The 14,320-nt window shown below is 40.6% G+C and overlaps 1 protein-coding gene across 18 annotated transcripts in view; it reads left to right on the top strand.

The window, feature by feature from the left end:
- The window catches only part of atp2b2 (ATPase plasma membrane Ca2+ transporting 2), an 873,878-nt gene that overhangs the window by 824,493 nt on the left and 35,065 nt on the right, over nt 1-14,320 (top strand). For all 18 annotated transcript variants that reach the window (XM_059944034.1, XM_059944033.1, XM_059944030.1 and 15 more), the window contains one exon: nt 9,900-10,091. In XM_059944034.1, the coding sequence (XP_059800017.1) occupies nt 9,900-10,091 (192 nt within the window). The remainder of the gene's footprint in view (nt 1-9,899; nt 10,092-14,320) is intronic.

Raw genomic sequence — 14,320 nt, forward strand, 5'->3', positions numbered from 1 at the left:
AAACGCACACAGCGAATTGCATTGATATTTCATTAGTGGACCAGTGACATAGGCCTATAAATTCTAATATTTAAGAAGTTATATGAATTAAGCCACTTATTTCAAGATTATTTGCTAAAAATGGCCCTAAAGTACGACACATTTTGATTCTGCTTTAATGATTAACCAATCCTATGTTTTGCAATTAATTTCTTCAAAATATTGGACTAATAGCAATATTTATTAGTCATTCATTTTAATCAGTCCTGAAAGTTCAAAGTAAACTTTATTATCAGAATGCGTACATGTCACCACATACAACCCCAAGATTCTTTTTCCTGTGGACATACTCAGCAAATCTATAGAATAGTAACTATAACGAGATCAATTAAGGATCAACTAGAGCACAGAAGACAACAAACTGTGCAAATGCAAATATAAATAAATAACAAGAGCATGACATAACAAAATAAAGAGTCCTTAATGTGAGATCATTGGTTATGGGAACATCTCAATAGAATGAGTGTAGTTAACCCTTTTTGTTCAAGAGCCTGATGACTGAGGGGTAGTAACTGTTCTTGAACCTGGTGGTGGGAGTCCTGAGGCTCTTGTACCTTCTTCCTGATGGCAGCAACAAGAAAAGAGCACGGCCTGAGTGGTGAGGATCTTTGATGATGGATGCTGCTTTCCTATGACAGCGTTTCATCTAGATGTGCTTAATGGTTGCAAGGGCTTTACCCGTGCTGAACTGATGCCCATCATTTCCTATGGGTTTTCTTTGCAAATCAAATTAATGTAGTATCAATTTCAAATTACACCAGGTCCCTCGTGGAGCGCAGACAGAATTTAACATCAGTCAGCATGTGACAATGATGATGCCTCTAGAACATTCAGATTAGCAACCCAAGTCTCCACAATACTCACCAGTGTTCCTGCAGGAAGTTGATGCATCACACGGTTGTCTCAGCTGACAACAGTCTGTCAGAGATGAGGTCTGACAACTCCTGAAGGTTGTGCTGACTCCTCAAACCAGTAGTGCTCAGACATGTTTGCTGTTCTGGCTAATAACAGCGTGGCGGGGAGAATGATCAGGCAGTTCATGGTACCAGGACTTTCTTTCTGAAGGATCTGGAGAAAGAGCTCTCAGCAGGAGCCCATGTCTACCCAGTCATTAGGAAGCAATTACTTCAGCTGAAGCTCCACAAAGAATAGTCTGTGAGTCGATTGCACTTCAGTAAATGGATGTTCATTGAAATCCACCGCTGCTGGCAGCTTGTGTGTCATGAAATACATCATCAGTGAGTGGCCTGGGCACCTTTATATTTCAGCATAATGGAACTGTACCTCAAGGAAAGAACAGAAGCAAGGTCTCATCACTGTCAAGGTGACCCTGCGAATTAGTTTTTGTGGCAATTGAGGAAGTAATCATTCACATCATATATTTTTTTTTAATGGAGGCACACGCAAAAGCACAGATCAGTTCTTTCAGTTGCTTCCTCCTCCTTGTAATGAACGATATGATAGAGATGCCTCTAAAAGGTGACATATCCATCATTAAGGACCCCCATCACCCAAGACATGCCCATTCTTCATTGCTACCATCAGGGAAGACGTACAGAACCCTGATGGCACACATTCAATGATTCAGGAATTGCTTCTTCCCCTCTGCCTTCATATTCCTGAATGGGCACTGAATCCATAAACACTACCTCACTACACTTTATTTTCTATTTTTGCATAACTTATATAATTTAACTTTATATATACCGTAATTTACAGTTTTTATTTTGTATTGCAATGTACTGCTGTCGCATAACAACAAATTTCATGAAATATCTCATAAGACCATAAGATATATGAGCAGAATCAGTCCATTTAGTCCATCAAGTCTGCTCAGCCATTTTGTCATGGCTGATCCATTTCCCTCTCAGCCCCGATTTCCTGCCTTCTCCCCATAGCCCTGCCTGTGATATTAAATCTGATTCTGATTCTAATTATATCATCAGTGAATCTTCTTTGTTGGAGCTGGTAATATTTGGATCGTTTTACAGTTTGTTATCCAGTACTGTGTGGCAGAGATTATTGCTGCTGCCTGATCAAAAGAGGGATAAATATATTTCACATTCCCTTAGCAGAGACCAGCCTGCTTTGATGGGATTGTATGTTTCCCCTGGTACCGGGTGTCACTGACTGCAAGCATACCACTGCAGTAGTGTTGTCAGCTATTTAAACCAAATGGGGTTCCTCTCTCTTCATGTGCAATTTGTGCCTACTATTCTTGTAGCATTCATGATATCTTCACTTTACAACATGCCTTTGCATCTGGATGCAAGCCAGTATTAAAATCCAAGGGATGGCTGGAGAATGGCAAGAGTCTGGCCGGGAGCACAATCTCCATACATGTTTGCAGGCTGATACTGCTGTGTAGAATATGATGGAGCAGGTCGTTTGAATGTCGACACAATGAACCTGCAGCCTGGATTTGTGGTGATTTTCAGCATGCTGTCTGAACCTTTGCTGTGTGAAATGACAGCCCTTCCACTACAACACACACACAAAGTACTGGAAACTCAGCAGGTCAGGCAGTATCTGCGGAAGTGAATGGATAGACGACGTTTTGGGCCAAGATCCTTCCTCAAGACTGAGAAGGAAGAAGGAAGATGCCAGATTAAAAAGGTGGAGGGAGGGAAGTAGGCTAGCTGGAAGGTGATAGTTGAAGCTGGGTGGGTGGGGAAAGACTGGAGAAGAAAGAATCTGATACGAGAGGAGAGTGGACCATAGGGAAAAGGGAAGGAGGAGGGGACCCAGGGGAAAGTAATGAGAAGAGGTAAAAGGTCAGAGTGGGGAATGGGGGTGGGGGGGAGGACAATTTGTTTACCAGAAGGTGAAGTAGATATTCGTGTCATGAAGTTGGAGGCTACCCAGATGGAATGAAAGGTGTTGCTTCCACTCGCTGTATCACAAAGCAGCTCAGGAGCAGAAGCAGAAGAAGAGAGGGAAGGGGTCGTTGAGGGGAAGCAAAATAATTATTCCATTCTCCGCTCAGCCCCTGTCACCTGTAGAAAAGCCATCAAAGTGGATTGTAGAGGCCTAAACCTCATTTAGCAGATTATCAACAAAATTTCACCTTGCCTTCCTTCTTGTGTTTGACCGACTTAATGTGCACACCAATCTAAAAGTGAAACTCAGCACCCACCAGTAAAGAGAGTCCCTGGCTCTACATTGATTCAGCCTTCTGCATTTTCTTTGTACCTGTTTCCTTGCACAGTTGTCCATCCATGTGCTCCAATAGGGTGCTACCTAAGTGGCTACATTCAACTCTGCACAGTGCTGTATTTAATGGAGGAGATGATAGGTTGCCTTAGAGGATGAATTCAAGATGCAGAGATGGTGCAAGACTGACTTTGGGGCTACACCGTATTGGAATGAGCAGCAGTTGTCTGGCCTGGCTGACTCAGTGGCAGCAACAAGGATAATGTTAGCATGAAAGGCCTTGACAGAGTGGCTGCAGAGAGGAGGTTTCCTATAGTGGGGGAGTCTTAAGACCAGAGGGCACAGCCTCAGAACAGAGAGGTGTTGCTTTAGAACAGAGATAAGGAGGAATTTATTCAGCCAGAGAGTGGTGAATCTGTGGAATTTGTTGCCACAGACAGCTGTGGGTATATTGTGAGGCTAATAGATTCTTGTTTAGTAAGGTTGTCAAAGGTTACAGGAAGAAGGCAGGAGAAGGGTTGAGAAAAAAAACAAATCAGCCATGATGGAATGGTGGAACAGACTTGATAGGCCAATCTGTCTGGTTCTGCCCTTATGTCTTATGGTCTAAGTTTGTGCAACTAATTAGATTGATTAGTGCTGTATTGCAATTCATATCCTTATTTAAGCAACTGTACAATCTACCCCACGGAAGTTAAGAGTTTCCAAAAGATCATGGTTGAGGAAATTACAGTAGGTCCTGCTTAATACTCCCTATTTGCAACAATTTTGGTGAGATTAACTTTGTTTAGTTGTTCACCCTCATTCAATCCTTTAGTAGGATGTCAGTTGCCATTAATCTATATGGAATACAACTAAGTAACTCAAATCCTGAAACAATCTCAAGCCAAGTAACATCATCTGGTAAGATTTGAGCACCCTCTAGTGATCGGTATCTAATTGTGATCAAACTTTCAAAATACTTGATGGCCCATGTTTTGTTTGTGTATTTATATTAATATGATAGGAAAATGAACACTTCTTTCCTGGTCATTAAGGTAACATTTGGAAACTGATGATAATGCTTCCATATTTGTTCTTCAGCAATATTAGATTGAGGTTATGTTGAAAACAAGGAAGGCCAATGGGAAGCACTAGAGGTAAAGACATGAGTCAGAATCGGAATCAGGTTTAATATCACCAGCACGTCATGAAATTAGTTCCCTTTGCGGCAGCAGTACAATGCAATACATAATAATAGAAAAAAGTGAATTACAATAAGATGTATATGTATAATGTATATATGTATATGTAACCATAAAACCATATAACAATCACAGCACGGAAACAGGCCATCTCGGCCCTCCTAGTCCATGCCGAACTCTTAATCTCACCTAGTCCCACCTACCCACACTCAGCCCATAACCCTCCACTCCTTTCCTGTCCATATACCTATCCAATTTTACCTTAAGTGACACAACTGAACTGGCCTCTACTGCTTCTACAGGAAGCTATATATAAAATAGTCAAATTAAATAAATAGTGCAAAAATAGAAATAAAATGTTGTGAGATAGTCTTCATGGTTTCAATTCTATTCAGAAATCGGTTGGCAGAGAGGAAGAAGTTGTTCCTGAATTTTTGAGTGTGCGCCTTCAGGTTTCACAGTACCTACCTTGGCTGGACCAAGGAAGGATAGTAGAGTTCTTGGCTGCTGGACAGGACAGAGGGTAGAATCCTCAATGGCTGGTCATTTTTCAAACACAAGAGGTTCTGCAGATGCAGGAAATCCAGAGCAACACACATAAAATCTAAAGGAACTCGGCAGGTCAGGCAGCATCTGTGGGAGGAATAAACAGAGGATGTTTTGGGCCGAGACCCTTCTTCAGGACTGGAAAGGAAGAGGAAAGGTCAATGCTTAAAGCCTGGTTTGGCTTCAGCAAAAGCTGCTAGTTGCTACCCTTCCTGAGACCATTATGCATGAAATTATGGCTATATTTCTGTTGGATTCATGAACACCAGGAATAGTGTTGAAACTGTCATGCTTTCTCTGTTTAATCTTTTAAACAAGGTGTGCTTAAAGAATAGGATTTTCCCTTTTTATTTCATTATAGGCCGAAAGAACTACTCTTTGTCAAGTAGTTTCTTTGTTTTAGATTCTTTCCCTTGTGAAGCCTTTCTTGAGGGAAATTGCTATTTTCTAATTTCTAATTCAGATTTGTGAGAGGGAAAATTTTTGAAACAATTACATCTCTGGGAAGAAGATTAAGTGAGATGAAAGTTGTGCCAGCCCGAGGTGAAATATTGAAAGGACAAAAATGAACACACAGAACATGTGTAGCAAAAGCTTGATCCATTATGTATAAAGGCACATGGTGTTAATTCTATAGAGGATTTCTGGAGAGAGTATAAACAAGTCATGAGTAATTTTATGTTCAAAGATTTCCCTGAATAAATCAAAAGCAAGCACTTTTAAAAAAGAAATTGTATTAAAATACTACTGAAATCTTGTAAGGATTTAATGTAAGGAGTAGGAACAGGAGAAGGCTACATTCAAATTGGATCACGTCTGATCAGATCTCCCCTGTCTTGGCTGTAAATTTAGACACCCTAAGAGTCTGATTTCTGTTCATTTCAGCTCTGAATATATTCAGAAATTTTAAAAAACCCTACAACTTTCCAAAGATTCATGACTTCTTGTCTCTAACTTAAGTGGGCCGTGTCCTATGCAGAAACTAATGCACTTTGGTTTTAGATTCCCCCTTGAGGGGAGATATCCTCCCTCAGAATCTTACATGTTTGTAAAGATCACTTCTAATTCTCCTGAACTCCAGTGAGAAGAGTTACAACCCTGTTTAATCTTTTATATTGGACACCAACTCTGTGTCTGATCTGTCTCCAATGCAATTAAATCCTTCATTAAGTAAGGAGACCAACCAACGTGTACAATACACCAGCTATGGTCTCACTAACATCCTGCACATTTGTAGAAAGACTTAACTTTTTATATTATATTCCCTGTGAATAAATGGTAACATTTTATTTATTTACCCAATTAGTTCCTGTATCTTAATCTTAACATTCTGTGTTTTAAGATGGAATCGCTTTAGCATCAACATTCTGTAATGTCTATTTCCACTCAAACAAAATTCCACTTTTATGTTCCTGCTCCTGTTATATGTACACCATTTGCCAAGTTTTTATCCACTCACGTTGTCTATCAATATTCCTTTGCAGACTCTGTACCTCATCATAACATTCTTTGCCAGCTATCTTTGGATTAGCAGTGAAAGTGACTGTAATGCACTCTCCTTTCATAGAATTAGATTGTGTTGTGTTCGATAATGGCGGTTAGCACAGAGCACACACCAAGAGGCCAGCATGCAGGATATTCAACTGAACTTTATTGATAAAGCTGCTTGTACAACATGTGAACTCCTCCCATGTGGGAGCGGCATAGGAATGCCATTATTAACTACCGCAACCGACCTATATATGAATCCCGAAGAAGGGTCTCGGCCCGAAACATTGACTGTTCATTCATCTCCATAGATGCTGCCTGACCTGCTGAGTTCCTCCAGCAGTTTGTGTGTGTTCCTTTAGATATAGATTGTTCGTAGCTGAGGCCAGCAATGATGCTTGTTTCAACTTGCCAACCTGAAAATGGCCAGTCTAACCATGCTCATGTATTAGCACCAAAATATGAGCACTTAGCTTGTGTAGTGATATTTTATCTGGCACCATCCAAATACACTATAGCTTTCATTTTATCCATACTTTTACAGTCTTAAAGAATGCTAATAAATTAGCTCAATTTCCTTGTCATAAGACCATACTGTCTCTCCTTAGTTGCATTATGAATTTTTTAAACATTCTACTACTATTGTACTCATGGGTATCATGAATCTATTAGAGGTAAAGCCCTTCCCACCATTGAGGACATTTACATGAAGCATTGTCGCAGGAAACCATATCTGTCACCCACCCAGACCATGCTCTCTTCTCACTGCTGATATCAGAGAGAAGGTACAAGAGCCTCAGGACTCACACCACCAAGATGGCAAACAGTTATTACCCTCGGTCATCAAGCTCTTGAACCAAATTTCACTCAGCTTCACTTGCCCCATCATTGAAATGCTCCCACAACCTATGGACTCACTTTCAAGGGACTCTTCATCTCCTGTTCTCGATATTTATTGCTTATTTATAGAAACATAGAAAACCTACAGCATAATACAGGCCCTTCAGCCCACAATGTTGTGCTGAACATGTCCCTACCTTAGAAATTACTAGGCTTACCTATAGCCCTCTATTTTTCTAAGCTCCATGTACCTATCCAAAAGTCTCTAGCATAGAGACTTATGACATCTATCATATCTTCCTTCATCAAGACCCTATCATTTCCACCTCCACCACTTTTACTGGCAGCCCATTCCATGCACTCACCACTCTCTGAGTAAAAAACTTACCCTTGACATCTCCTCTGTACCTATTCCCCAGCACCTTAAACCTTTGTGCTCTTGTGGCAACCATTTCAGCCCTGGGAGAAAGCCTCTGACTATCCACAAGATCAATACCTCTCATCATCTTATACACCACTTATCAGGTCACCTCTCATCCTCCACCACTCCAAGGAGAAAAGGCCGAGTTCACTCAATCTATTCTCATAAGGCATGCTCCCCAATCCAGGCAACATCCTTGTAAATCTCCACTGCACCCTTTCTATAGTTTCCACATCCTTCCTATAGTGAGGCGACCAGAACTGAGCACAGTACTCCAAGTGGGGTATTATTATTTCTTCTTTCTTATTGTGTTTACACAGTTTGTTGTCTTTTGCACACTAGTTGAACACCCAAGTTGATGCAGTCTTTCATTGATTATACTATGATTATTCATCTATTATGGATTTACTGAGTATGACTGCAAGAAAATGAATCTCAGGGTTGTATGTGGTGACATATATGTACTTTGATAATAAATATATTTTGAACATTGAACTTTACTTCATCATTATTTTGTTGCACTCTTCCCATATCTCTTAAATTGCTTAGTATCCACAGTCTACTTGCTTACCGGCATTTAGGGCAGCAACGAAGGGCCTCCATCTCTGGCGGTGTTCAGAGCTTCCTTCATTGTGTCTGTAGCTTCCTCTCTGTTTTCATTACTGTCAGTCATGCAAGACACAGGTGGAGAATGAGGAATACCTTTGCACACAGATATATATATATACTGTTTCTGTAACAATTTTGTTTTGCCAGTCAGAATAGTCCTGAATTGAACTCCCGAACCTAGAGGAATGGTGGACTACTCTTAGTCTGGATTCTACCCTTTGACCTGTTTGGCATGGCTGACACTCCCAAGAGCCAAAGCATAAGACCCTGACTCCAGCCAACATAGCTCTCCTGGTCATTGAGGCACAAGGTCCTCTTGGAGAGTCTATAGTTCTGTCAAATGTATTCAGCAACTGAGCATCTGCAGTAACGACTTCCAAAGATTCAGCACCTTGTCTTTATTCACCACCAGTGTGTGTGTGTGTGTGTGTGTGTGTGTGTGTGTGTGTGTATATACACATCAACAAAGATTAGTGCACAAGCTCTTCTGTGGTTTGCAGTCACAATTCCATGAAAACTGAACATCATACAATTAAATGCCGGCCACAGTACTTGATCCCGAGCACTCATGCCATTAATGAACTGGGAGGGCTTCCCAGTATCTACAAATCAAGCATCTGGATGGTCTCTTCATAAATCACTCATACAGTTACTTGTGCATTGTGTTTTATAGGATTGCCTTATGCTTATATTGCTTTTTCATTATGTTCTCTATATACTTATTGTGTTTTTCTAATCTGCTGCATCAGAGGCAGAGTAACAATTATTTTGTGCTCTTTTCACTTGTGTACTGAAGAATGACAATAAGCAATCTTGAATCCTGAACTCTTCTGAACTTTAAAGTGTATTGGCTTCATCTACCGAATCTCTCATTGCTCAAATTCCTGTACCCACAATCAGTTTGTAATTCTTTTTGTTTCAATCCTCTATTGCAAGGGTTCCCAACCTATTTTATGCCATGGACCATTAGAATTAAAAAAGGAGTCCGTTAACCTTTGGTTGGGAAACCCCTGCTCTAGTGTAAGTATATCCTGCCTTCAGTAGGGGGACCAGGATTGTACACAGTATTCTAGAACCAAAGGCCCAAATTACTGCAGAAAGACATCTTTCCTAATGGACTCAGATCTTCTTGAAATAATGGCAATATTGTTTGCTTTTGAAATTGCTGGCTGCATCACGTTTTGTGAATTATACACAATGACACCCATGTCCCTATGAACACCAACATATTTTGTCTAGTTAAAGATTGGCATGTTATCCTCCTTCCTCTCCCTTTCCCCACCTTTTTATTCTGGCATCTTTCCACTTTCCTTTCCAGTCCGGAAGAAGGGTCTCGGCCTGAAACATTAACTCTCTATTCATTTCCATAGGTGCTGCCTCACCTGCTGAGTTCCTCCAGTATATGGTGTGTGTTGCTTTGGATTTCCAGCCTCTGCAGAATTTTTTGTGTTTAGAGCATATTAATTATTAGTTCAAAGCAGTTTTAATAACAACGTGTTAATTATGGAGCATAACTAATTCATTGTACTTGTGTTACTATTCTATTCCCTGGAATCTGTCTTTCAATGATAGCTCTGACAGCTGTGATGCTGGTTAACATTTTTCTTGCTGTATTTTAGGGAATTGCAGGCACTGATGTAGCAAAGGAAGCCTCCGACATTATCTTGACTGATGACAACTTTAGCAGCATTGTAAAGGCTGTCATGTGGGGCCGAAATGTTTATGACAGCATCTCCAAGTTCCTGCAGTTCCAGCTCACCGTGAATGTTGTTGCGGTTATTGTGGCCTTTACTGGAGCATGCATCACGCAGGTGAGGGTTTATTTCTGAATGCACATCCTCAAAGCTTGAAAGGGCTTGCTTTTCAGGTCAGTGATCAGCAGACAATGCTGTGTTATGTAACTCATCAGCACTTATGGGCTATAGAGTCATAGAAAACCAAGGCACAGAAACTGGTCTTCTGCCCTTCTAGTCTATGTCAAAACCATTTGAACTGCTGACTCCAATCAACCTGCACTGAAACCATTAGACCTCCATGCCCCTAGCATCCAGGTACCTATCTGAACCTACTGTATCTTAAATGTTGAAATCAAACCCACGTCCACCACTTGTGCTGGCAACTTGTTCCACTCTCTCACAACCCTCTAAGTGAAGAAGTTTCCCCCTCATGTTCCCCTTAAACTTTTCTCCTTTCACTCTTAAAGCCCCTGCTTGCATTTACCCTGTCTATACCCCTCATAATTTTGCATACCTCTATCAAATCTCCTCTTAATCCTCTATGTTCCAAGTAATAAAACCTATTCAATCTTTCCTTATAACTCAGGTCCTCCAGACCCAGCAACATCCTTGTGAATTTTTTTCTGTGCTCTTTCAACCTTATTTATATCTTTCCTGTAGCTAGGTAACCAAAACTGCACACAATACTCCAAATCAGGCCTCACCAACATCTTATACAACTTCAACATAACATCCCATCTCCTGTACTCAATACATTAATTTATGAAAGCCAATGTGCCAAAAGCATTCTTGATGACCTTGTCTTCAAACCATTAACAGAGTGGTCTTCATTTAAATATTTTGAATTATTGCCAATATTGAGGCTTTCAACGCCTGAATAAATATACACTGAAGGGCGGTTAGTGCAGAAATATTTCTCTAAGGAATTCAATGCTGCAAAGTTTGATCTCGATGGTTTGTGAGTAAAATAAAATTAATCTCCAGCATGATGTTCTCGACAATTAAGAGCTTTGATCATTCCTCATTCTAAATTGTAAAATAGTGATTTAAGCACAGTTAGAAAAAATAATTACTGTTTAACAGAGAGTTTCCAAAAGGAATAAACTTCCTCAGGATATTAAAAGTTGGCACGATAATTATGCGGATAAGCAGTGAGGTGGCCTGTGGTCAATTTTATATTTAAATTATATTCTGGATCTGTACAGGGTGTCGGGGGTGGGTGGGCAGCACCTCTGGTGAAGGAGCTTGTTATCCATTCCAGGGAAGATCACTCACCTTTGGCCCCACCGGACACTCATCTCTCACCTGTGACTCCAAGTAGCAGTTTGCATGTGACAGCAGCCACACCCTGGTATATCACTTCAATAGATGGGCAAAACCAGGTGAGGGTAGCTGGCAGCCTGGTACCCCAGTGAGATAGGGACATGCCTGTCCCAGCTTGCGAATTCAGTTCCAGCGGACTGGGTGAATGAGATTTACAGTGCGATCCAATGACTAGGAAGGTGGTTCTGCGATGCTCTGTGGAGAGTGAAGGGTGTGAAAAGGCACTGAGGACGTCATGGTCATCCACTACGGCCGAGGAAGACCCCAGTTTGTGGCACTTGTTCGTACCACTGGACCCAGACTTCTGAGGTTGAGGGAATGGAACTGTCCCAGCGTAATGTCTTTTCCACTTTAAAAACTCTTCCAAATAACTGACAGCCACCAATTCCCATAGTTTCAGAGAAAAACTATGAGGGGAAACAGATTTTTCAAAGAGCATAATAACTTTATACCGAAGAATGTGACAAGAAGATTAATTTTGCTGCTGGGATGATTAATGCTGAGTGATCTTCAGTTTATAATTATCATTAACTAAGTGGGCAGGTAGTCTGTGAAGGGAAAGGGAATGAAGTGATGGGAAATATCAAGGGTTAAGTCTAATCGTGGTACATCAGACTACAGGCTATAAACAAAGATTATTCACTTTCCAGAGCAAGAGTTCAAATGGTTCGCTTAATATCAGAGAATGTAACCATATACAAGCTGAAATTTGTACTCTTCACAGATATCAGTGATACAAGTAACCCCATCGAATGAATGATGGAAACTTCAGAATCCCGAAGATCCCCCTCCCCCTCCCTCTTCTCCCATCGCACAAGAGTGAAGGAGATTGTACGTAATTGAGGTGTGAAAGTGAGGATCAGAGTGGTAATGCTGCCTTTAATCTGGGAGTGCTTGCCTTACATTCAGGAAGCTATTCACACAATAGATTTGCCTGCAAGGTGACCCATTCGTTTAGTTTCCCTACGTGTAATTAGTAATAGTATAGGTATTGTGGTACAAACCAAACCTGAATTAAGATTTTCTATCTTTTTTCTTATATATAAAAAAAAGGCTGTATGGACCATTGATGAATCACATATATTGTTCATTTTCACTTGATGTCATTGCCAATGTATCTCTACCTGTAAAAAAGTGTTCACTTTCTTTCTTCTTTACTGTACCTTGAAAGTTTAGCTAACATCCCACACAGCCACCAACACACAGACCAATTCCTTGAGCCTTTGCTAATTTTGAAGAAAGAGTCCGTGTAATTAGTAATTGGCACGCTTAGGTGGAAACACAAATGGACTATTTATCATGATCTTCATTTAAATATTTTGAATTACTGCCAATATTGAGGCTTTCAACGCCTCAATAAATACACACTGACAGTGGCTTTACTGAAGGGCAGTTAGTGCAGAAATATTTCTCAAAGGAATTCAATGCTGATGTTTTGTGAGTAAAATTAAATTAATTTCCAGCGTGATGCTATGGACAATTAAGAGCTTTGATCATTCCTCATTCGAAGTTGTAAAGTGGGGATTTCAGCACAGCTGAACTGTTAAGAATCCAACAATTTTTTTTCTTCAATTTATTGCTTCTGTTTGAGCTATAAGATAATGGGAAGAACTCTATTGCAGTCAGTAGGCTTGGGAATTTTAATTTAATTCTTCATTCATTTTTCATTATTTAGAAATTACCCCAGGGACTTGCAACAACTGTCACTGCAGTTATTTATATCTTGGGCTCAATGCATTTACCTTTACAGTTCAACTGTGAAATCTCTTCTGGTTAGATTGCTATATATAAGGCATGAAGTACTGTGACATTGAAAGCAATGACTTTGTAACATTGAAGGTAATTGCCTCTATTCTCATTCATTCAATTTTCCTCCACATTCTGTTGGCGAAGTCAGCTCATCATTGGGGAAATCAGTGCTGTTATCTGTCTATTTTTATAACTTAAGTCCAGTGACCTTCCATATCTATGTCCTAAAGAAACTGCTTTCATTGTTGGTGCTAACTGTTTGTGCGTTCCCTATAAGATTATTCAAGCCCGAAGTAGATTTGGACCGTTAAAGAACCAGGGATGATAGGATCAGGCAAGAAGGTGAAGTTAATGCCAACAATCAGATCAGCCATTATCTATTGAAAGGGAAGGACAACCTAAGGGGCTGTATAAGCAAACAGCTAATCCTCCCAGTCTGAATATTCTTATCGGTAGAACATCTCTCAGAGTAATATGGCATTCATTTCCTTCCTCTGGACTCTGCACATTGTTTTGGTACAATAGCTGTATAATCCACTCAGATACTTTACGGTGTGTTAAGCAGAAGGAATGGCAATGAGTAATTGTATTGTTCCCAACTTAAAATTTGTGGGAAGTTATTTCATTTTCATTGCACAACTTTGATTCTTGTAATAACAATGATTTTGAAAGTTCTTAATTCCATCAGGTCTGTACGTTAATTAATCTTGCCAAAATGTTTTCTTGCTCTCCCTTACAAATGAAACTCATCTTTGACTTGTACATTTCCATTGTCACCTCCAGTTGTGAAACATCTATTCCTGAAGGTTCAAATACACACTGTTAACCACTGAGATGTGGGGTGGAGATATGTCTCTACCAAAGGAGGTGTGAGGTGCTCCTTCCCTCCGCTAGCCTGCAGGTCACCCTTGGGCAAGGTGTAGCACCTGCTTAGCCCCCTCCCCCCCAATCAGTGTCATGTGAAGCCATGGAGCAGGTGGTGGATGGTCGCATGAGCAGCCGGTGCATATCACAAGCCCTAGTTATGCGACTACTGACACCAGGCAGACAATCTCTGAAGAGTATTGATAATGACTGGAATCACCTGTCTTGTAAGGACACTGCCCAGAAGAAGACAATGGCAAACCACCTCTGCTGTAAGAATTCAGCAGGCACCAGGCAGCATCTGTCTTGATGAAGGGTGCAGTTCCCATAAGTGTACAGATACTTTAGATGTGGTAGGTGTGTGAGCA

The sequence above is a fragment of the Hypanus sabinus genome, chromosome 19 (genome assembly GCF_030144855.1).
Source record: "Hypanus sabinus isolate sHypSab1 chromosome 19, sHypSab1.hap1, whole genome shotgun sequence".
NCBI classification, from domain to species: domain Eukaryota; kingdom Metazoa; phylum Chordata; class Chondrichthyes; order Myliobatiformes; family Dasyatidae; genus Hypanus; species Hypanus sabinus.